This window comes from Octopus bimaculoides, chromosome 11, assembly GCF_046866305.1.
Source record: "Octopus bimaculoides isolate indiv1 chromosome 11, ASM4686630v1, whole genome shotgun sequence".
Taxonomy (NCBI): Eukaryota; Metazoa; Mollusca; class Cephalopoda; order Octopoda; family Octopodidae; genus Octopus; species Octopus bimaculoides.
Window position 1 is genome coordinate 68739799 of NC_142938.1, and position 24474 is coordinate 68764272.

The following is a 24474-nucleotide window of genomic DNA, read 5'->3' on the forward strand; positions in this document are numbered from 1 at the left end:
TCATAAGGGCCAGTTTCCCGGTTTCAGTGGCATATATATTCCCCATATGGGTGGGATGCTGGTCTGCCGAAGGATTATTCATTTTTGCCAGCTGCATGGACTGGATCAATGTGAAATGAAGTGTTTTGCTGAAGAACACAATGCATCGCCCAGTCCAGGAATTGAAACCACAATCTTATGATCATGAGTCCAACACCCTAACCACTAAAGCCACGCACCTCTCTCTCTCTCATACATATATATATATATATATATATATGGCATGAAGGCACAGGCATAATTAAGAAATTTACTTTACAGCTATGAGATTTTGGGTTCAGCCCCACTACTTGGCACTTGGACAAGTGTCATTTTCTAAAGCCCTGGGCCAATCGAAAGCTTTGCAAGTGAATTTGGTAGATAGAAACTGTATGGAAGCCTCACACACATACGTATGTATTCATCTTTATCTTACTAGGTCTAATGGCAATTACAGGAAAGCTTATAAGAAACTTTATAGAAATTTTTGCCAATTGGTGGTAAAAAATGAATTCAAAGACATAGTCTACAGCAACTGAAGCACCAATGATTAAATAATAGAACCCATACTTCAGAACTGATTCAAAACATAGGATACTGAACACAAAAGACAAGGTACTAAACACAGAGAGAACCTTCAATACAATAGAAAAACGCAGTATAAAGAAAACAGCAGGGTTGCCAAAGTACTCTGACCTGTGCTGATTGGTGCAGTGCAAACAGAAAGTAAAAGTAAGACAGTTGAATGAATAATGCTTTCTGTTATTGTTCCAAACTACACAGAGAGAAAAAGATTATTGATTCAATTAACTGTAAGCTGTGGTTGTGTGGTAAGAAGTTTGCTTCCCAACAGCATAGTCTCAGGTTAAGTCCTGCTGCATGACACTTGGGGCAAGCGTTTTCTACTATAGCCCCAGGTTGACTAAAGCCTTGAGACTGAATTTGGTAAATGGAAACTAAAAGAAGCCTGTTGTTTGTGTGCACGTGTATATATATATATATATGTGTGTGTGTGAAGGTGAGTGGTTTAGTAGTTAGGGTATTCAGTTCATAATCATAAGGTCATGAGTTCAATTCCCAGAGCATGTTGTATCTTTGTGCAAGACACTTTATTTCACATTGCTCCACTCCACTCAGCTGGCAAAAATGAGTTGTACCTGTGATTCAAAGGGGCCAACTATGTCACATTCTCTGTCTCAGTTCCTTCAGAACTAAGTTAAGGGTATGCGTTTCTGTGGAGTGCTCAGCCACTTGCATGTTAATTGGAACCCTTGTCATCATAACTGAGAGAATACTAGTTTATATATATATCTGTGTGCATGCATGTGCATGTTGCATATGTGTGTGTTACTATCTCCTTGCCATCACACAATAGTTGTAAACAATGTCAACATCATGCCAATGGTGTCCCTCATTTTCCAGTCTTATGTGGAAATGTCTAGTCATAGGGAAAAATTATCTTAAAGGGGCATCTGGCCATAAAAAATCTACTTCAACAAATTCTGTCCAACCCATGAAAGTATGGAGGAGACAGAATGATGATGATGAGATATACTCTCTGTAGCTGTGGGTCTGGAAGTAGCACCCATGTCTTTCTCTGGGTATTGGGTTTGGATTATTCTCAGTTTTCACCCACCTTTTCTTCAGCTTGTGTTAATTGTATGTAAAGATAGCAGTTTGGTTATGTCAAACAAGCTGCCAGCTGATGACTATTCACAGGCATGATCCCACTGCTGCTCGACATGGGGTCTTTTGTCTGCTGTGCTTCTGCCCTGGGCCAAATTGACCCTTCTTAGACAACCTGGTCCTGATGAGCTCCCTCTCCAGTTAAATGCTAAGCTTAGTTTGGACACCTGATTGCCATAGAAGACTGATTACCCAGACTCCCATCCTCAAACAGGCAAACCAACCAAGCCTCTGAATAGCTGGATTACAGGAGCACACCACAACTCTTTTGTTGAATGTTTGTTTTGCCATGCTAGCAAGGGTTAGGATGGAGAGTTATTTGAGGCAAGATTTTATGGCTGGATGCTCTACCTGTTGCTAACACTAAACTGTTTTTCATGTAAGAGATTTCCTTATTACCACAGATCTTTGAAAGCATAGAGCAACTGGTTAAAATGTCAATAAAGAACATTAACATCAGCACTACTTCACTCGAAGGATGACAACACGGAATATTCATGTATTTGCACATTGCATGCTCTCACAAACATGATGGGCTGCCCTGCAGTTTCCAACTGTTAGATTACCCCACAAGGCATTGGTTGACCTGAGGCTAGAGAAGATTACACTTACACAAGTTGTCATGCAATGAGATTGAATCCAAAACTACAGGGTTGGGAAGTGAACTGCTTAACCTCACAGTTACGCCTGTACTTATAACAGTAATTTTTCAAATGTGTATGCATTAATTACAAAATATTTAGTCACTGCCCTAGTTCATTATTTAACTATCTCTGTAAACAATTAGTTTCGCTGACAACCAATTACTTTTGTTAAGTGTCAAATACTTACATCAATAGAACATCCCATGAGAGAAGACCTCTGGAAAGCTTTCAACATGATTTGGAACAGGGTTTTTGGTGAGTCTTTGAGGTCAAACATTTCTGTAACACCTCCAGTGAAATCTTCCATAGCTTCAGAGCTATTTCCACCTTTAAGGGCTTCATAGCATCCATTAAGCCTGAGAGAGAGAGAAATAAGGAATGAGTAACAAAAAAATAAATAACAAAGTATGCTACATTTATACCATAATTTATACAGATATATAAATTATATTTACGTGTATGTGAGCACATAACAATCAATGTAAAAAAGACAGTATTCACAAATATGATAAATTTATATAGTTTACAATATTATAATTTGTTCAGATATCAATTGGATCTTCACCCTTGTTCATCACTCACTACATTCACTTCTACCCTCATCTTTAACCATCTATTACCCTCTTTTTGTACTCTTATGAAATTACCTACCCTTTCCCCTCCATCCTCTGTCCATATCCTCTTTATTCCCACCTTCTTGCACCATGTGGGTTTGGTCTGAGAAGGCAAGCTTTGCATGTGGCAGATGTTCTGAATTAATACTCATTAAGTGTATACTAGAAATAGGCCCTCTTAAATGTCCAGCTGGCTTACTAAATGTAGTTGACTTCTTCTGTTACTGAGGTCACATAATTAGCAGAAGAGGTAATTGCTCATAAAGCATATTATAGCCAGAGTAAAAATGGGTTGAAAAATTTATATAGTTTACAATATGTGGTAAAGAAATTTGCTTCTCAACCACATGGTTTCTGGTTCAGTTCTATTGTATAGCACCTTGGGCAAGTGTCTTCTACTATAGCTTTAGACCAACCAATACTTTGTGAAAGAATTTGGTTGGCAGAAACTGCGTGGAAGCCCATCATCTGTGTGTGTGTGTGTGTGTGTGTGTCTTTGCCCATCACCATTTGACACCTGATGCTGGTTTAAATTCCTTTAACTTAGTGTTTCAGCAAAAGAGACCGATATAATAACTACCAGACTTAAAAAGTAAAAACTGGGTTGATTTTTTGTTACTAAAACCCTTCAAGGTGGTAACTCAGCATGGTCGCAGTCCAATGACTGAAGCAAGTAAAAAGAAGAAAAGAAAGAAAAAAAGAAACAGAAGAAATACGGTCAGGAATTTTGTCTGACATTCCAATGATTCTGTTAATCTGCCATTCCAAACACAAACTTTAAAACAAATACTAGCTTAAGAACAAAAGGTTCTTACATGAAATTTTGGAAGGTTTAAATTTAAATATGAATAACGCTATATATCAAGGGGATTTTGTGTCCTAGAACCAGAATCGGTTTCAGATGAGTTGGTATCAAAATGGATATAAATAATCCCATTCCAGCCTCTTTCTGCCTCTCTCTCTCGTTATATTCTTATTTCAGGCATATAAGTATATACTGAACCAATTAATTGTAAGGAGGTGGTGACTTGTTAAAATAGTTGTAATTAGATATTGGGGGCGGGGATGATAAAACAAAAAAACACAACCACTTCAATGGCTGTTTACCGACTCGTTATGTTAATTACGTCTGTGCATTTGATGATGAAAGCTTTGTGATACTTATCAAGTGTTTCATGTCAGTCAGTGGGTACAATTGAAACACACCAGAGGTACACTCGTCATGCTTCCTCACTCATGCCATATTTTTTTACCCAGCATCCCTCTGGTGGAGGAATCAGAGGATAGCGAGCAAAGTTGAATTAAAGTTACTGCTCGCTACACAAAGTCACATTGGAACAATGCAAGCTAACAGGGCATCTTGTACACAATCATTTAACATGCTAGAAATAGCAACCAAATCTTCAAATAATTTACTTTTAATACTTTAAAACATACAAAAGACACTTTAGATAATATTATTCTTCATATAAAATATCTGAATAAAAGCAATGATAGTTATGGTTGGAATGTCTTCCATCATATAACTTCTAAAACAGAGCTGAACAAATCTGACCAGATTACTCAGTCTGCTAGCAGCAATCACCATGCAACTGTCCAAGAGGAACATTAACTGCTTCAACTTGATTTTTTTTGGAGGGTTTCTAAAAGTGACAGACATAAAACCTTCCACTAGACCAAACAGGGGAAAACAAAAAACAATCATACAATCAAGAGAAATGATACTACAACAAAGTTGCTTACTTAGCATAAGCTTTTTCCAACAAAGCGCTCCAGAACTCATTCTTGTCAGCAGAATGCATGTAAATCAACTGTCCATAAGACGTTGGTATCCTGTCATCAACAACGACATCGATCCAGTCTCCTTGATGCCAGAAACGGAAGCGGAAGCAGCCAGTATAGTTTTCCTGAAAGTTTTGACCAAGTGGTACAACTCTAAACAGTAATTTCTGATCAATGGTAAGAGAGGCAACAGCTGCCAACAACCAACAGTCACCTGAAATAATAATAAAAAAGAACAATCTGTCAATGAGGGTGTGAGCCTCCGCATAAGGTGTGCAGGACTGTTTGATTGCAGGTGTAATTTCATCTACATTCAAATTTGAAACTTCTCACTGATGCATATGAAAAAAAGTGTTTTATTTCTTAAGAACAAATGGCTTAACTCTTTAACATTTAAACTGGCCATAACCAACCAAAATATTCTACTTGTTTCATCTTCAAACTGGCCAGATCTGGCCTCTCATACATACCTTACAATGACATTCTAAAAATGAAACAATCATATCATAGAAATTTCAAAGCTATGAGATAATGCATGATCAGCTTAAAATAATGTGAATGAATAAGCATCACATTTGATTGAATAATCTGAATGCTAAAGGGTTAAATATAGGGAAAAAAAAAGGGTACAAAATACCAATTACACCAATATATCCAGAAAATTTATGCTAACACAAATGTTATCAAAGTAACACAAAACAGGTTAAATTTGAAGCAAACTGAAATATCTGTTTATATGTACATGACAGGCATTTCAGTTTTCATCAACCGAATCTACTCACAAGGATTTGGTTGGCCATGATGCTATAGTGAAAAAAAACAAAACATTTGACAAAGGTGCCATACAGTGGGATTGAACATGAGATCATGTGACAGTGAAGCAAAGTTCTTAACCACACAGCTATGCCTCCACTTATGTATCTTTTGTGGTGAGAGTCATTGACAGCCCTGTGGGATTGGAATACTGGACAAGCCGAAATCTTACAAAAAGTTGTGTATTAGTTGAGATGAGAGAGGTTGTAGCAGTCACTGGGAGTGCATGGAAGTTGTAGGAAGTTGCTGAGATTGTTGAGAGTTTGTATTTATTGGAGTATTGTGAAGACGCAGGCTGGAAAGCGGAGCATTTTCCAATCGAAATTGGATGTAGAGGGTTTGTAGGACACAGTGTGAGACGACTGCTGTTATCGTTAGGCCTAACTCATTGTAAGGTAAATACCACCATGAGTGGTATCCAAATTACAGTGGAGAAGGCTAGCCACTGGATTTGGTTAAAAAGAGACGATGAGTGATGGCTAGAGAAATATTGAGCTTTGTTTTTAATAACCAGTTGATCTAGCAAGCGGGGCCTCATATCAGTGAGTGGGGCCGGTGCACATTGATGCCGTCGAGATGTAGGCCCCGAAACGGCGCGCATTCTCTCCTGATGACCCCATACACTTGCCGGCTTCCGGTATGCGGAGTTCTCGACTGGTAGCACTTGCATGTGCGAGTTGTTTGCAAGACATCGTGTGTAGTGGAGTAATTTGAAGTCGTGTGAAGACAGTTGTGTCTATCCCTGCTTCGTGAAATCTGTATATCCAATGTATGGAAGGATACAAAAGTATCATTACTAAACTTTAATAGGGTGTGACGTTACAAAGTTTTATGAAGAGAGAACAATCAGTGGCGTGACTTGAAAACCATGACCTGTTATGTTTATAGTACATATATCACATATTACATAACACACCTTACAGTGTAATTACAACAATTAGTTCCAAATTAATCTTGAAATTCTCATTAAATAAATAGTGAATAAGAAAAATTACACTGGAATGCAAGTTCTAAATTAAACACAAACAAAAATAGTAAGATTGTATTTTCAGTAAAGTAATTGGTGAAGAAACTAAATTATATGCTGCTAGTTGTTAAAGCCAAGTAGTGGTTGCCATAATGGGAATGAAATAAACTGTACTAGTTTAGAATATCTTTTGAGAGTTTGGGAAATAAAACCAACTTACCAAGTTCTCCTTGTTTTACATCAAATCGGGAGGCACCACCAAGAAAGAATTTTGGGTCTTCACAGATTTCCTACAAATGGAAAACAAAACAAAATGAAGTAAAAAAAAAAGATTTTAAAACAATGAAACAAATTAACAAACTTGTAAGAAAGTAATTTGAAAGATCAGTGTTTATATAAAACAGTATATATATATGTATATATATATATATATATATATATATATATATATGAACGGTATCGCCTGACTGGCCTTCGTGCAGGTGACACGTAAAAGCACTTACTACACTCTCTGAGTGGTTGGCGTTAGGAAGGGCATCCAGCTGTAGAAACTCTGCCAAATTTAGATTGGAACCTGGTGTTGCCATCCGGTTTCACCAGTCCTCAGTCAAGTCGTCCAACCCATGCTAGCATGGAAAGCGGACGTTAAACGATGATGATGATGATGATGATGATATATATATATATATATATATATATATATATATATATATATGTGAATAAAAATATATACAAAAAAAAGTGTTTTGTATGATCGTGTATAGAGGAATATATTATTTTATTTAAAAGAGTTCCAACTCTGTCTGTTTTTTATGTTTTATTTATATTCTTGTAAAATTAATGTGGGATATAGAATATGGAATATATAATACATAATGTAAAAATAAATGGTAAAATGAAATGAAGTATTGAATGTCTTATTGAATATATGAAACATTGAGTATTCAATATAGAGAATTATTGTTTAATGCCCACCTTTCATGCTGGCATGGGTTGGACAGTTTGGCTGGAGCTGGCCAGGTATAAGACCGCACCAGACTTCTGTGTCTGTTTTGGCAGGGTTTTTACAGCTGGATGCCCTTTCTAACACCAACCACCGGGCAGAGTGGACTTTTTACATGGCACCATGACACACACACACACACACACACACATATATATATATATATATACATAAAGTGTCAAATCAGACACTGAAAATAGCAAAACAACAAAAGGACATACATATAGAATGCAATAGCTTGATGCTCAGTAAAGATGGCAAAAAGAGTGGTTTTTTTTAATGTTTTGAGCACAGCTCTTCATCAGAAAGAGGAGAAAGGAAAGGTCTGAAGAAGGAGTCCAGGAAAAGTATGTGAGTGATTACATGCCTGAAGTGACTGGAAGTGTGTGTAAGTGTATATACACTCACTCACACACACACACACATGTGGTAAGAAGTTTTATTGTTTATGCTTAGATGTGTGATTAAGAAGATCACTTTGTAACTACATAATTCCTGGTTCAGTACCACTGCATGGCACCTTGGGCAAGTGTTTTCTACAATGGTCTTGGATTGACCAAGAAGTCTGTTTTGTATGTGTGTGTGTGTGTCTTTGTGCATGCGTTTGTCCTCCATCACAACCTGACAAGTGGTGTTGGTCTGTTTACATCTCTCTAACTTGGTAGTTCAGCAAAAGTACCCGATAGAATAAGTAACAGACTTCAACACGTAAGTACTGGGATCGATTTGCTTGACTAAACCCTTCAAGGCACTGGCTGCAGCATGGCCACAGTCAAACAACTGAAACAAGGTAAAAGATATATACATATATATATATTCAGTGTATGTAATAACTCTTTGAACACCAGCTGCAAGAGGTGCCCATCCTAGCGCCACATCTGTACAAAACAGTGTAGGTTCCTAGTAGAACTGAAAAGCCACATCCATACAGCTCATGATTAAGAGACAATCAGGCAACGGTAGAGCTTGAAATCAGGTTGCAGCAATCATGTACGTATGTACGTGTGTGAGCATGGGTGTATGCATGCTCACATGCTATGTACATTCATGTATGTAAATATACATGTTGTTGAGAAAAAAAATCAATAAATTAGAGTCCAACAAAAGTTTGTCTTGTGGGATTTATTCCGCTTGAATTGCACAGACTTTCAATTGTTGCTTTCACCACTGAAAATGCAGTGAACCAATGATTGTGATTCACGAGAGATCAATAATCAGTGATGCTACTGTGCACAAAATGCATTACATACATACATGCATATACATAAATACATATACACATACATACACACATGCAAGCATACACATATATACACACATGCTTACATACATCATCATCATCATCGTTTAACGTCCGCTTTCCATGCTAGCATGGGTTGGACGAATACATATATATATATATACACACAGGCATACATATACATATATACATACATACACATACATATATACACACAGGCATAAATACATATACACACACAGGCATACATAACACATACACACACAGGCATACATAACACATACACACACATACATATGCAAATGCACATATACACACACACATACGCAAATGCACATACACACACACACACACACATATATATATATATACGTACACACACTCACACACATATATACATACAGACATAAAATTTTAAAAATAACTGATAACTGTTTTATTAGAAAACAGAGCTGAATATAAATATTGCAAATGACATTGGAAAAAACCAGAAAGGTAACTTCCTGGCATCCTACAAACATATATATTTATTCATTCATTTGTATGACTTCTATTTTTCTATGCTAGCATGTGTTGGCTGAAGACTTATTTGAGATAGGATTTTGTGGCCAGATACTCTTCCTGTTCCTAATCCTTACCTGTTTTTCAAGTAAGGAATTTTTCATTTCACAGGTTATTTGAAAGCACAGAGCTATTGATTGTAATGTCAACAAGGTGTGTAAACATCACATTACTAGTAGTAACAAGCAAAGCCTAGGTGTGTTAATATTGCATATGCATGCACACACACAACAATAGGCTTCTTACAATTTCAATTGACCAAATAAACTTTCAAGGCATTGACAATCTCAGGGCTTTAGTAGGAAACATTTGCCCAAGGTGTCTTGCAGTGGAAATGAACTCAACTCCATGCGGTTGTGAAACAAACTTTGTAACCATACAACCTCTCTCTCTCCCTCACTCTGTTTGTCATCATCACCATTTATTTGTCCACTTTTCCAGGTTTGCATGGATCAGATGGAGTTTAGTGGGGTAGATTTTCTACAGCTGAATGCCATGCCCATTTTCAAACCTTACCCATTTCCAAGCAAAGAAATATTTCACCAGAGCCAGACCCAATTTTGCAGAATATTGGAAATGATATTCATTTACAACAATCTCATGATGTCAAGACAAGGAGACATGCATGCACATGCATGCACAAACACACACACACACACAATTACTACATGAAAGTACACATCAAGCCAAATGAGGTAGACTATCTAGTTGCTTGACCCGTTGGAAACACTAGCCATGTTTCCCTCAGTTTACACCTCTACCATCTAAACCCTTCAGCATTCAAATTACTGTCAAATGTGATTCGTATTTATTCACATTGTTTTTAAATCAATCGTGCATTATCTTGCAGCTTTAAGATTTTAAGGATGTAATCGTTAATTTCTAGAATGACATTGTTTGGTAGGTGTAAGAGGACAGTTCTGGCTAGTTTGAACATGAAATATAAAATATTTGGGCTGGATATTAGCTGGTTTAAATGCTAAAGTGTTAAAACTAGATGATGTGGCCCTACATACAATAGGTTAGCAACAAAGCAAAAAAACCCCAAAAAAGGCTGAGATGCTCATAATTGAAATGTAACTGAATGTTGAACATAGATCAGCCGAGTCAAGACTTATGTGGAGTTAAACAACAACACACTTATCATCTTTGGTAGGAGGCACATAGCTATGTGGTTAGAGCATCAGACTCACAATCATGAGGTAGTGAGTTCGATTCCCAGACTGGGCTGTGTGTTGTGTTCTTGAGCAAGACATTTTATTTCATGTTGCTCCACTTCACTCAGCTGTAGAAATGAGTTGCGATGTCACTGGAGCCAAGCTGTATCGGCCCCTTTGCCTTTCCTTTGGATAACATTGATGGCTTGGCATGGAGAGAAGAGGCTGGTATGCATGAATGACTGTTGGTCTTCCATAAAACAACCTTACCTGGACTTGTACCTTGAAGGGGAACTTTCTAGGTGTAATCCCATGGTCATTCAGACCAAACGGGGTTTTTACCCTTACCCATTACAATCTTCGAAAAAAAAAAAAAAAAAAAGAAATGGCCACATCAAATAAAGTGAGCCTACAAACATTATGTTTGAAAGAAAAAAACAAACAAACAAAAATCAGATGAGGTAGTCATGACTGGCAGCCTTTTTAATCATAAGCTTGCTGGATCAGGACCTACCTAAGGATAACACAGAAGTCAACACTTCAGCGGTTTTTCATAGAACATTATGGTTGCACTTATATAATTGCCGAGTATTTTCATTAACTTTTAGCAGAGTGAAAAGCTGTCAAAGTTAAAGTCAGTAATGTTTATTCTAAAACAGAAGTGTGTGGATCAAGCTTGATGTTAAATGGTTCGCTCTTTGTGCTGAAAATTAATTACTGATATTTTTAAATAGTTCTAGATGTAGACATAGACAGCAGGTTACGTCTTACCTGAAGGTTAAGTCTATAAACTAGAACGTTCACTTGTAGACTCCTCTCTATTACCCATGCCACCACCACCACCTCCAGCACTGTTACCCCCCATCAATACCTTCACCACTACCACTACTACTAGTGCCACCACCTTCACCGCCATCACAATAACTGCCACCACCTTCGCAACCACCATTACCGCCACCACTTTCGCAAACACCACCAATGCCACTCACCACCATCCTCCTCTTCCTCCACTACTGCTGCCACAACCATCACCACCTTCATCACTGTCACCGCCACAACCACCTTCACCACCAGTGTCCATTGCCATTACTACCATGACTACCACCATTACACGGTAATGTAAACTGACTGACTTGAGTTTAAAAGTGTCAAAGAGAATGGCGACCAGGGTCAGGAAATTAGTTTCGAAGCCAAAACGAAAATAGCACCTGACAAACATCCCATACACAACCATCAACAAGCAAAATATAACTGAAATAGCACCAATCAGGTATGGCTGTGTGGTTAGCAAATTATCTATACAAGCAAGTGGTTTTCAGTTCAATCTGACTGTAAGTTATTGTGGACAAGTGTTTTCTACTATAGCCTTGATGTTCAGCAATGCCTGGCAAGTGGATAAATGATAGGCAGAAATGACACCGAAGCCTGTTATATCTCTGTATCTGCCTTTCTTTCTTTCTCTCTCTCTCTCTCTCTCTTTCTCATTTGTCTTATCTATATTCGTATATGTATGTATGTGTGTGTGTGTGTGTTTATATATGTCACGGTATCAACTATCAAATGATACACTCCACTGGTCATAATGTCTGTCCTCACCTTGTTTTAGCTTTTGAATGATGCTACCCTGCCGTGAAGGTGGGTAGGCCAACATTTCTCCTAAATGTGACATCAGTTCATTGCAGTGTTATCCATTTAAAGCTGAGTGAACTAGAGTGATGCGCAATGAAGTTTTAGCTCAAAAATGCAATGTACCACTTGTTTGGAAAATGAAACTATGATCTTAGGATTGCAAATTCAACACCCTAACCACGAGGCCATGCATCTTTACCATGTGTGTATATGTACACACACACACTTATATGTATGTGTGTACCTTCTTTTTGGAGATGTGTTTCAGCAGCATGACATGTAAGCATCAGCAAGAATACTTATCAATCTGTGCTTTCACCACTTGTAATATTTGTTCTACCCAAGTTGCACACACAGTCCCTTGTCATTGTCATCAACATTAAAAATTCAATTTAAAAACAATGAAGTGAATTGAGACAATTTTCTCAGCCCAGAAAGATGACAAAATGTTCTTTGTCGATTTGAAGAAAACATTTTTGAATTAATAGTTAAATTTAATATTTTATGATGTAAGTGTTGCCTCTGACCAGATGATAATATAGGAACCCAGATGGTCCTTTGCATTGCAGAGTTCCTTGTACAGATGTACCCTTAGTCTTATAACAACAACCATTCTTATGCTGTTGAATTATTTGTAGGTGGTAGAGAAGATTTAAGTTTTGATGGTGCCATACAATAAATTACCATTGCTTTCAAAGTTTCTAGCTGGAAAACCTATAATCATTCCATCAACAGATGAGTCACCACTGCCACCGTTGCCACCCCTACTCCCATTGACATCATCACCATGCAAAATGATTTTCTAAGCTCTTACATTAAAAGATGTAATTAGCAAAATCAGGTATACTTGATATTTTAATCACGTGGTGAATTAATTAACCAACAAAATCTTTTATTCGGCATGAACGAATATCTATTGATTATACTAATTTTTGTTTTTAGTTTTGTTTCTAAATTTTATATCACAAATTAGAAGGAACAATAGTATTGCTGACTGGTTGGTTTACAACTTTCCAAATGGCCCAGTCACTGAATTTTATGATGATAACAGTGACAAGGCATTGTCTGCACAATTCATGCAGAACAAACATCTCAAGCACTGAAAGCATTCTGAGAATGCCACCTTTGACAGTGTCACATCCAGTCTAGAAGGAGATTTATCTTTCTTTTCTGCTTATACAATTAGCCCTTTTTCTTCATGTAAAGATGAATTAACTAACATTTTGGGCCAGGTCCCATCACCAGTCTCAGAGAGCCCTTGATTCCCATCTGATTAAAAATAACTAAAAGAAATTTATAGTCTGTCCAATCAAGGATAATTTTGGGGTTTAGACAATACTGAATTTTTGCAAGGCTGCAAATTTGGTGGAGCGCATAAAGGTTCATTAAATCAACCCAACTACATGGTCAGTTTTTATAATCCTAGAAAGATGAAGGGTAAAGTGAACTTTGATGAGATCTGAAGTTAGTAGTTAAAAGAATGTAACCAAATACTGTAAAATGCTGTAAAATGTAACCAAATACTGTAAAATGCTGTAAAATGTAACCAAATACTGTAAAATACTGTAAAATACCTATTTGGCCAGACAAAAACCAGTGAATTGATTGAAACCAAATATAGGTTAAATGTAGCTGTATCTTGTAAATCTACTGAGCAAATCGTTCTCTGATTAAATGAACTCATTAGAAAACTAATTACTTCCCACCTCATCAACAGACAGTTGAAGAAGACAGATAAAAATAAAGTTTGGGCAGGGTAGCTATCAGGTTTACTAAACAGGAACTAACAGGCTACCTGACAATTCTCAGATAAAACAGCTGAATATTTTGTACAGCTTTTTAAGGACAAACTATTACAGCAGGAAAAGTGATAAGTAAACAGAATCATGGGATAAAGTTTCCTGCATATATGGAATTTTATCTGATATAAGAATTTCTTCCCATGCCAAGTAAAATCTGCATATTCTATAAAATTCTAAGATGTCTTCATTGTATGTCTGCAAATTCTCTGGTTTTCATTATCCCCTGAAGACTTCTGTTATAATAAATAAATAAATAAATAAATAGATTCTTTTGTTTTCCAGCTAAATGACTATAATTTCATTAAGATGCTGGAATATTTCCATATTTCTTTATTTACACATCAGAATATTTCCATTTTAGGTACGTTTTCCTTTTGCCAATTTGGCTTGATAGCAGCACGATTCATAAACCAAACTAGCAAGTCATGTGACCTCAGCTGATGGTACTATTACAAACACACACACACACACACACACACACACACATACACACACACATACACACACACACACACACACACACACACACACACACAAAATCATTTACTATTTTTTTCCCAGTCTCATTATCACAGTATACATTTCTTGCACAGCTTGCCAAATTCCATAATCTTAAAGTTGATACAGGGGAAACAGAAAAATAAAACTTTATATTTGCAAAATGTTGCAGTCCAATTTTATTCATTATATATATATATATATTTATCTATATCTATAAATATATGTACACACCCATAAGTGCCTTTATAAACACTCTTATAAGTGTCATCATCACCACCACCACCACCACATCTGCCACTCCTTCACCGTCACTACCACTGCCACCATCCTCATCATTATTATCATTTTCATGTCTGCATTTCCAAGTAGGCATAGATTGAATGGGTTTTCTGAGGTAATGTTTAAAAGCCAGACGCCCTGTGTTGCTGCTGCCAATCCTTTTAGTCATGTTCTAAAATACACAGGGATGTTGTGTACTTAATCTGAAACAGGGATACAGCAAGTATACCTATAAGAGTGCCTGTGCATAATTTCACAAGCTTCATAATCAGGGCAGCACACCTCAAAGATTATTGTTGTTGGCACTCCGTCGCTTACGACGTTGAGGGTTCCAGTTGATCCAATCAACGGAACAGCCTGCTCGTGAAATTAACGTGCAAGTGGCTGAGCACTCCACAGACATGTGTACCCTTAACGTAGTTCTTGGGGATATTCAATGTGAAACAGTGTGACAAGTCTGACCCTTTGAATTACAGGTACAACAGAAACAGGAAGTAAGAGTGAGAGAAAGTTGTGGTAAAAGAGTGCATCAGGGTTTTCCACCACTCCCTGCCGGAGCCTTGTGGAGCTTTAGGTGTTTTCGCTCAATAAACACTCACAACGCCTGGTCTGGGAATTGAAACCGCGATCCTATGACCGCGAGTCCGCTGTCCTAACTACTGGGCCATTGCGCCTCCACTCAAAGATTATTATTGCTATAATAATCATTTTATTTAATGAATACCTATAAACTATCAGTATAGCGAACACATAGCTGCTTGATAATATTATTTAAAAAATGAACAGATATAAATTGTTTCTTTTTAAATTTAATTATTTTATTTTTGTTTGGGGACACACAGTATCATCATAATGCATTTATACTGCATGCCCTAGTGGATGTAGTGCTTATAAGCTTCCATAGTTGTATGTAGTTTAGTAACAAATGTCTAGTAGGGCACAACCAGTTGGGACCCCACCTGCAGACAATGTACATTTGTCTAAAGTGAGTCATATCAAATCCCAGTATTCTTCTAGCACAGTTGATCCCAACAAGATTTGAACTCAGAACATAAAGATCCATAGACAAATACCAGAGGACTAATTTGTGCAATCCTCTAACAATGCAGCCAATCCATCACTTCTTATTGCTTATTTTTAGATGTGTGGTTAAGAGGCTCACTTTGCGACATGGTTTTGGGTTCAGTCCCACTGTGTGACACCTTGGGTAAGTTTCTTATAGATGCTACACATGTTTAGCCCTGAGCTGACCAATACCTTCATCATCATCATCATCATCGTTTAACATCCGTTTTCCATGCTGGCATGGGTTGGATGGTTTGACTAAGGTCTGGAGAGCCAGTGGCTGCACCAGGCTCCAATCTGATCTGGCAGAGTTTCTACAGCTGGATGCCCTTCCTAATGACAACCCACTCCGAGAGTGTAGTGGGTGCTTTTTACGTGCCACTAGCACCAGCGCCAGTCAGGTGGGCCTGGCATTGATCACGTTCAGATAGTGCTTTTTACGTACCACCAGTACTGGGGTCAGTTGTGGGGTACTGGCATCGGCCACGCTTTGTTGGTACTTTTTACATACCACTGGCATGAGAGCCACTCAGTGGGTACTGGCATCGGCCATGTGAGTGAATTTGGTAAACAGAAATTGTGTGGGAGTTTATCGTATATGTATAGAGATGTATGTCTGTATGTGTTTGTTCCCCACCATCACTTGACAACCAATTTCGGCTTGTTTCTGTTCCTGTAACTTAGTGGTTCCACAAAAGAGACTTGTAGAATAAATTTTCCAATATGGTGCCCTAGTGTGACTGCAGTTCAGTGACTGAAACAAGTAAAAGATATAAGATAAAACTAATTTTGCATTTAATACTGGCTAATATTCCACTTGTGTGTATTTAATGCATGTAATGAGTCATTAGGGTGTATTTAACGTAGCTAATTAACCATTTATATGTATTATGATTAATAAACTATTTGCATGCAGTTGATAGAATTAATATGCCATGACAATGAAGGCAGCAGCAACTTTTCTAATATTTAATTTTGTTCCAAACAAGGCTTGAAGCCACTGTAATTTAATGGACGACAAATAAGGAACCGAAGAAGCCTGCAAATTCAAAAGCCTAAAAGACTGAATATCATAGAATAGAGGAAGACAAGATGACAGTAATGAGCTCCAGAGAGTAGTTGTTTCAGGAAAGAAGCTATTAGAATAAAAGGTTGGCACTCTGTCGCTTACGACGTCGAGGGTTCCAGTTGATCCGATCAACGGAACAGCCTGCTCGTGAAATTAACGTGCAAGTGGCTGAGCACTCCACAGACACGTGTGCCCTTAATGTAGTTCTTGGGGGAGATTCAGCGTGACACAGTGTGACAAGGCTGGCCCTTTGAATTACAGGCACAACAAAAACAGGAAGTAAGAGTGAGAGAAAGTTGTGGTGAAAGAGTACAGCAGGGTTCGCCACCATCCCCTGCCGGAGCCTCGTGGAGCTTTTAGGTGTTTTCGCTCAATAAACACTCACAACGCCCGGTCTGAGAATCGAAACCGTGATCCTATGACTGCGAGTCCTTTGCCCTAACCACTGGGCCATTGCGCCTCCACAGAATAAAAGGACTTATGACTAAAAGGAATCTCAACAGAGAAACAATGTACCTGGGAAGGGAAGCAGGTGATATGTTTAAAAGTCCTAAGAGAGGATACTAAACCAGAAAGGTCATCAGAACAATGACCATGGAAATATTTATAGAGAAGACAAATAATGTATATTTCGGCAATTAGTTAAAGACACTAAACGAGTAGAAAGAAAAGGAACCACCATCTTAACAACTTAATTCTGAATTTCATCAATCAGTTTTTAGACACGTAGAAGAAGCAACCGGAAATTATTTCACTAATTTCTTTGAAATATTCTGTTTGGTCTTTCTGCCTTAGTTAAGATCTATGCAGGGTTTATTAATTCCATACAGAATTAATTGATCTCATGAGGGTTCATTTCATATTTCCTCACCAAGATCGATTCAATATGCAGCAGTAACAGGCTGAAGTTGTTGTTTAACCCAGGGTCAGCCCAGAATGAGCATATTTACAATATGATTAGAGGAATTTCAATCATGACCATCCTCCTCTTTTGCATATCAGTTACAAATGTATTTAGAACAACAGATTGTGATTTGGGAGAGACTTGACTGCTATTTCTGAAAATTAGGGCAACTATTGACAGGATCTCTTATTAGCTAATATCCTGGGCTTGGCCCAGCTGGTTTTGTTCTTCATCTTACAAAATAAATAAATAAATAAATAGGTTTTCATGACTAACAAATGCTGGCATGGCTGTTGTGTTTAAGAAGCTTGTTTTGCAACCATGTGGTTTCAGGTACAGTCCCATTGCACAGCACCCTGGGCATGTCTTCTACTATAGCCCGAGGACAACCAATGCCTTGTGAATGAACTTGGAAGATAGAAACTGCATAGAGGCTCGCTGTGTATAGGATAAAGATCCTTCCTGAAAAATATAGACTCATGGGACTGGGTTTCCTGGTTTCTGTGGAACATATATATATTCCCCACTTGAGAGGATGCTGGTTCATGGCAGAATTACTCATTTTTGCCAGCAGAGTGGGCTGGAGCAATGTGAAATGGAGTGTTTTGCCCAAACACATCATCCAGTCCAAGAATCAAAACCACAATCTTACAATCATGAGTCCAACACCCTAATCACTAAGCCACACACTGCCAAATATATATGTGTGTGTGTGTGTGTGTGTGTGTGTGTGTGTGTGTGTGTGTGCGTGCGCGCGTCTTTGTGTCTGTGTTTCATTCCCACTCTTCATTGCTTGACAACCAGTGTTCCTTGTTTGTACCAGTAACTTAACAGTTTAGCAAAAGAAACCAATATATATATATAATCCACGACTACCACACACACACAATCCAGTGTTCTGGATTGGTACTTCATTTTATCAACCCCCGAATAGATGAAAGGCAATGTCAACCTCAATGGGATTTGAACTCAAAGCACAGTGAACTAGAACAAATACCACAAGACATCCTATCTGATGACAGTCTTATGGTTCCACCAATTCACTCTTTTGGATTACCATCTTTTATGATATACAAGTCGAATTTATCAGACTCTAATTTACAGCCCCCCCCAAAAAAAGGTAGGCCCAATTATACTCCAAGAGACTTTAGTTAGCTAGTTAGCCAGCTCCCTCTGTGCCATGAGGCACATAAGTCTGCAACCTGATCTCACCAACCAACCCTGCTCTCTGCCACTGCTCAGGTACAATCCCAGCCCCTCCTCCTGTTTTCCCTCCTTGTCAATGGCCCTTCATCATGTTGTTCCAGGGTGCCTCACTGCTCTCCTCCCCTCATGCCACCACCTCAGTCCTGCTATACAAGGATTAAGATGACTTTGGAGGACCAAAACTTCCATGAGGAATGCAGAAGATTTGGAAAGATAATGGACAATGCTTGACTGTTTACACTATATACTATGTTGATTTGTAATGTCAGAAAATACGAAAATGCAGTAGTACTTTTTATCCATCCCCCAAAGGGTGAAAAGTAAAGTTGACTTCAATGGGAATTGCATTGAGAATGCAGACAGTCAGAATGAATAACGTGAGACACTCTTGTCAACACTTTTGACAACTCTGCTGATGACTGCATGTATTTTACATGTTTCTCACCAAAGATGGCCTAACAGGATGACGCGAGAGAAAGAGAACAAGAGCATTGATAGACACAAATTTTGATTATCAACTGATACTTTACAGAATAAGAGTCCTGATAGTATCTCAAGCAATTTCAACGTTGGTAGTTGATCTAATTGTTTCATGCTAAATTAAATACAGTAGGATGTTGAGAAGAATTTCTGATAGACATTTAAAATCCACAAAGAGACAAAATTTAAAATGAAAATAAAAATGGGTGGGTCAGAATCTCTTAAAAAGATGGGGTGGAGTGGATCTATTTTCTGTGTAAACACCCCGGTAAGTATAGAGTGATTGATGATAAGTGGTCACCTGTCACCCAGATAATCCGCGCCTAAGTTAAGTGGATGAGATGTGAAAATATAAATATCTCTTAAGTACTAAGAGGCATGTGAAAGAGTGTGTGTGCATGTGTGTGCTTAACTGTGGTCTCATGGCATTTAGACAAATGAGATAAATCTTCTCTTGGACAAGATACCAATCTACTATTGGTTAACATTCCTAGCAGGCAATTTGGTTCTGAATAATTCCTCTTGGCTAAAGATTTTACTGAGTTTTAACCCTTTAGCATTCAGGTTACTCTGTCAAATGGAATGCTTATTTATGTACATTGCTTAGAGTAAACCATGTATTATCCTGTAGTTTTGAGATTTTGATGATGAGATTGTTTATTTTGAGAATGACATTGTAGGGTAGGTGTGAGAGGCTGAATCTGTCCAGTTTGAACATAAAACAGGTAAAATATTTTACCCTAATATGGCCTGTTTAAATGTTAAAGGGTTGCAGGCATGGAAAACGTCTACCAAATAACAATTAAGAAAATACACACACACACACACACACACACACACAAGTATAGATACGACCATGTAGTTAAGAAGCTCGCTCTGAAAGCACACACACACATATATACACATTACAACAGGCTTCTGCACAGTTTCCGTCTATCATATCCACTTACAAGGACTATAATAGAAGGCACTTGCCCAAGGTGCCGTGCAGTGGGACTGAACCCCAAATCACATGGTTGCAAAGTGAGCTTCTTAACCACACAGCCATACTTATGCAAACAACTATATTCTGCCCTAAGATTTGTGGCTTCCTACCTATTTTAGATTTCTATTTCAGAAATCTTCATCATCATCATCACTGCCATCACTTTCATCATCATCATCATCAGTTTATGTTGATATTGTCTGTTCAGTAACTTAGAGAGCTTGTTAATAATCATCTCAGGAAGTTTTTTCCCCATGATCAATTATTCATCACCAAAGATAACTGAATTAAACCATATTGATTTGTCATGGATATTTCAAAAATTCATGATAAAAATCTAAAAGTCTTTGGAGCAGATGTTAGGCAAAATTGGAATCAGAAATATCACAATTTACATTTTTTCCCCCCATTTCCTCTCAAACAGTTTTACCAATATTTTGCAACATCTCCCAGCATTGCCAATCTGCTGGAGACAGTCTGTCTACATTTATTCTTTATTGTATTTTGTTTTTTCATTATTGTTCCCCGTGCGAATCTGACTGCATCTTGTGCATAGTGTGAGAGGGAGGGGCTCTAGCATATTTTTCAATCTATAACTGAAGAAAAAATTAAATACCGGTCAAGTACTAGGGATGATGGTATTGACTTGCTCCCACTCCACAAAATTGCCAGCTTTGTGTCAAAATTAGAAAGAATTATTGTTATTATTATCAAAATATAAAGAAAACAGAAAATGGAGAAGTACTGATTAACAACAATTGACTTACATCAATTATTATTTATTTATACAATGCAAATAGACAGCATATCATCTAACAGCTGTTTCTGTTTCCAATGTTATATGGTATTGCTAGTGATATTCAAAATATGTAAAAAATATTAATCATACTTAGTACTAAAACCGATGTGAAACAAGGAGCTTTATCAGGGTGAAGAATAAATAGAGAAGAAGAGCATAGAAAAGAAAAAGGGACTGATGAAGCTCCTTGTTTCAGACTGGTTTTATTACCAAATATGATTAATATTTTTACATATTTTGAATATCAATGGCAACACATTGGAAATAGAAACAGCTGTTAGATAGGATGCAATCTATTTGTATTGAATTAATAAATAATATTTGATGTCAGTCAATTGTTTTTAATCAGAACTTCTCCATTTTCAGTTTTCTTTATATTTTGATTCTTGATAAACCCATGTTTATCCTTGTCTTTACCTATAACTTATGAACATAATATGTTTGCATATGTATGCCCATGGTTAAACATAGGTAATATACCGGTAGTGTAATGGATACTTCTATCCCTTAGACAGTTATTTTAACCTCTAACTCACCTAACCTTTGTTATTATTATCATTATTATTATTATTTATTCATCAAACTGGTAGAATCGTTAGCACTCTGGACAAAATGCTTAGTTGCTACATTCCGAGTTCAAATTCTGCCGAGGTCGACTTTGCCTTTCATCCTTTTGGGGTTGACAAATTAAGTACCAGTGAAACACTGGAGTCGATGTAATTGACTAGTACCCTCCTCCAAAATTTCAGGCCTTGTGCCTAGAGTAGAAAGGATTATTATTATTATTATTATTTTTATTAAGGCTATAAACTGGCAGAAATGTTAGCATACTGGGAAAAATGTTTAGCGGCATTTCACCCATCTTTACATTCTGAGTTCAAATTCCATTGAGGTTGACTTTGCCTTTAATACTTTTGATGTCGGTAAAATAAGTACCAGTTGAGTACTGGGGTTGATTTAATCGACTGTCACCCTCCACCAAATTTCAGGCTTTGTGCCTTTATTAGAAAGGATTATTATAATTAGGTGACAAGCTAATTATAATAATAATAATCAACAAAGTACTTAACAGCATTTCATCAATCTTTACATTCTGAGCCCAAATTGTGCCAAAGTCGATTTTGCCTTTTCTCCTTTTGGGGTCAATAGATTAGGTACCAGTCAAGTACTGGGGTCAATGTAATTGATGAGCCCTCTCCGCTGAACTTGCTGGACTTGTGCCAAAATTTGAAATCATTATGATTATTATTATTATTATTTGGTTGTGTGCTGGCAGAATCCTTAGCAAATCAGACAAAATGCTTAGTGATATTTCTTCTGGCATTACTTTCTGAGTTTAGATGCTGACGAGGTCAATGTTGTCTTTTATCGTTTTGGGATTAATAACATATAAGTACCAACTAAGCACTGGGGTTGCTGTAGCAGACTTGCCCCACCTCATCTTATGTGTAATATGACACAGTGGTGATGGCGTGGTCTCTAAAGTATTTCTATCAATAACTGAATGGATTATTTCAAGAACGAAGATTATCAGGAGGGGGGGGGAGTCTTGTATTGATGAGCAAAGTTTATGAAACCATTTCACACCATATCAATAATGTAGAGGGTCTTGCCCAAGAGATTGCAAAAGTACAACCTTCTGAAAGTCAGTGAATATGCCTTACTCTTGGGAAATCAACTATAAAAATAAACTGAATAATTACTCTTTTACTCTTTTACTTGTTTCAGTCATTTGACTGTGGCCATGCTGAAGCACCGCCTTTAGTCGAGCAAACCGACCCCAGGACTTATTCTATCGGTCTCTTTTGCTGAACCACTAAGTTACAGGGACGTAAACACACCACCATCGGTTGTCAAGCGTTGGTGGGGGGACAAACACACACACACACACACACACACACACACACACATATATATATATATATATATATATATATATATATATATACATATATACGATGGGCTTCTTTCAGTTTCCGTCTACCAAATCCACTCACAAGGCTTTGGTCAGCCCGAGGCTATAGTAGTAGACACTTGCCCAAGGTGCCACGCAGTGGGACTGAACCCGGAACCATGTGGTTGGTAAGCAAGCTACTTACCACACAGCCACTCCTGCGCCTATTAATTACAAAAATTAAAAAATTACTTAATGATCTACATAATTACTACATAGTACATACCTACTTGCTTACCTGCCTACATATATACATACAATATATCACACACACACATTCATACACTCATATGCTTTACCTATCTGTCTATATATTTACCTGCCAACCAACCTATTTGCATGCCTACATTTTTACTACCTACCTACTACCTACTGACGGCCTCCTTCATATCTACCTACCTACCCACCAAACAGCCATCTATGCATATGTCTGTATATGTCAGAAAGCATGTATGTTTTTATTGTCTTATTTAGCCCAGGTCAACCCTGACTGACCACACCTACAATGAAAGATATTTCAGCAACAACAATCCTGCTTATATGTCTACTAGGGCCTCTACTGTATAGATCTGTTTCCACCACCCACTTCTTTTAACGTGGTTCCATGTAATTTGATGAAGAATCATCTGCTATTTCTTGCTGTGAAAATGACTGCATATGATATGACACCAAACACAGATATATAACACCAATTCATATGAGAACACCTCAAGTTTTCAAAAAAACACATTTACCATTACAATAGGAAGCCCCAATATAGTTGTTTGAATTGCATGACTTAGCAGAAATGACAGTAAAATCTCGAAACCACACCCTAAACTGCTTGGTTGCCATTACATGCAGAGATATTCATTGTATCTAAAAAAAAACAGAGCAGTAATAGAGAGACAAACAACATACATTTGTTACCATATTTCAGTGGAAATACAGTACCTTCGTTTCAGTTAATTTTGAAAGTAATTTATCTTTTACCTGTTTCAGTCATTAGATTGTGGCCATGCTGGGGCACCACCTGGAGGAATTTTAGTCGAATGAATCAACCCCAGGACTTATTTCCTTTTTTTAAGCCTGGTACTTATTCTATCAATCTCTTTTGCTGAACAACTAAGTTATGTATTAGAGAGAGAGAGAGAGAGAGAGAGAGAGAGAGAGAGAGAGAGAGAGAGAGAGAGAGAGTATGTCTTTAAGTCCGTGTTTGTTCTGCACCATTGCTTGACAACTGGTGTTGGTGTGGTCACATCCCCTAACTTAATGTTTTTGCAAAAGTACCCAACAGAATAAATACCAAGCTTTAAAAAAATATTTTAAAATCCTGG

The 24474-nt window shown here is 37.5% G+C and overlaps 1 protein-coding gene and 1 non-coding gene across 10 annotated transcripts in view; both read right to left on the reverse strand.

Moving 5' to 3' along the window:
• LOC106879700 (calpain-9) overlaps positions 1-24474 on the reverse strand; it is a 154712-nt gene that overhangs the window by 84672 nt on the left and 45566 nt on the right. For all 9 annotated transcript variants that reach the window (XM_089360309.1, XM_089360306.1, XM_089360303.1 and 6 more), the window contains exons 2-4: positions 6745-6814; positions 4706-4958; positions 2536-2704 (exon numbers count right to left, since the gene is read on the reverse strand). In XM_089360309.1, the coding sequence (XP_089216435.1) occupies positions 2536-2704; positions 4706-4958; positions 6745-6814 (492 nt within the window). The remainder of the gene's footprint in view (positions 1-2535; positions 2705-4705; positions 4959-6744; positions 6815-24474) is intronic.
• LOC149133390 (signal recognition particle RNA) lies at positions 1684-1972 on the reverse strand. The gene has a single exon (XR_016243785.1).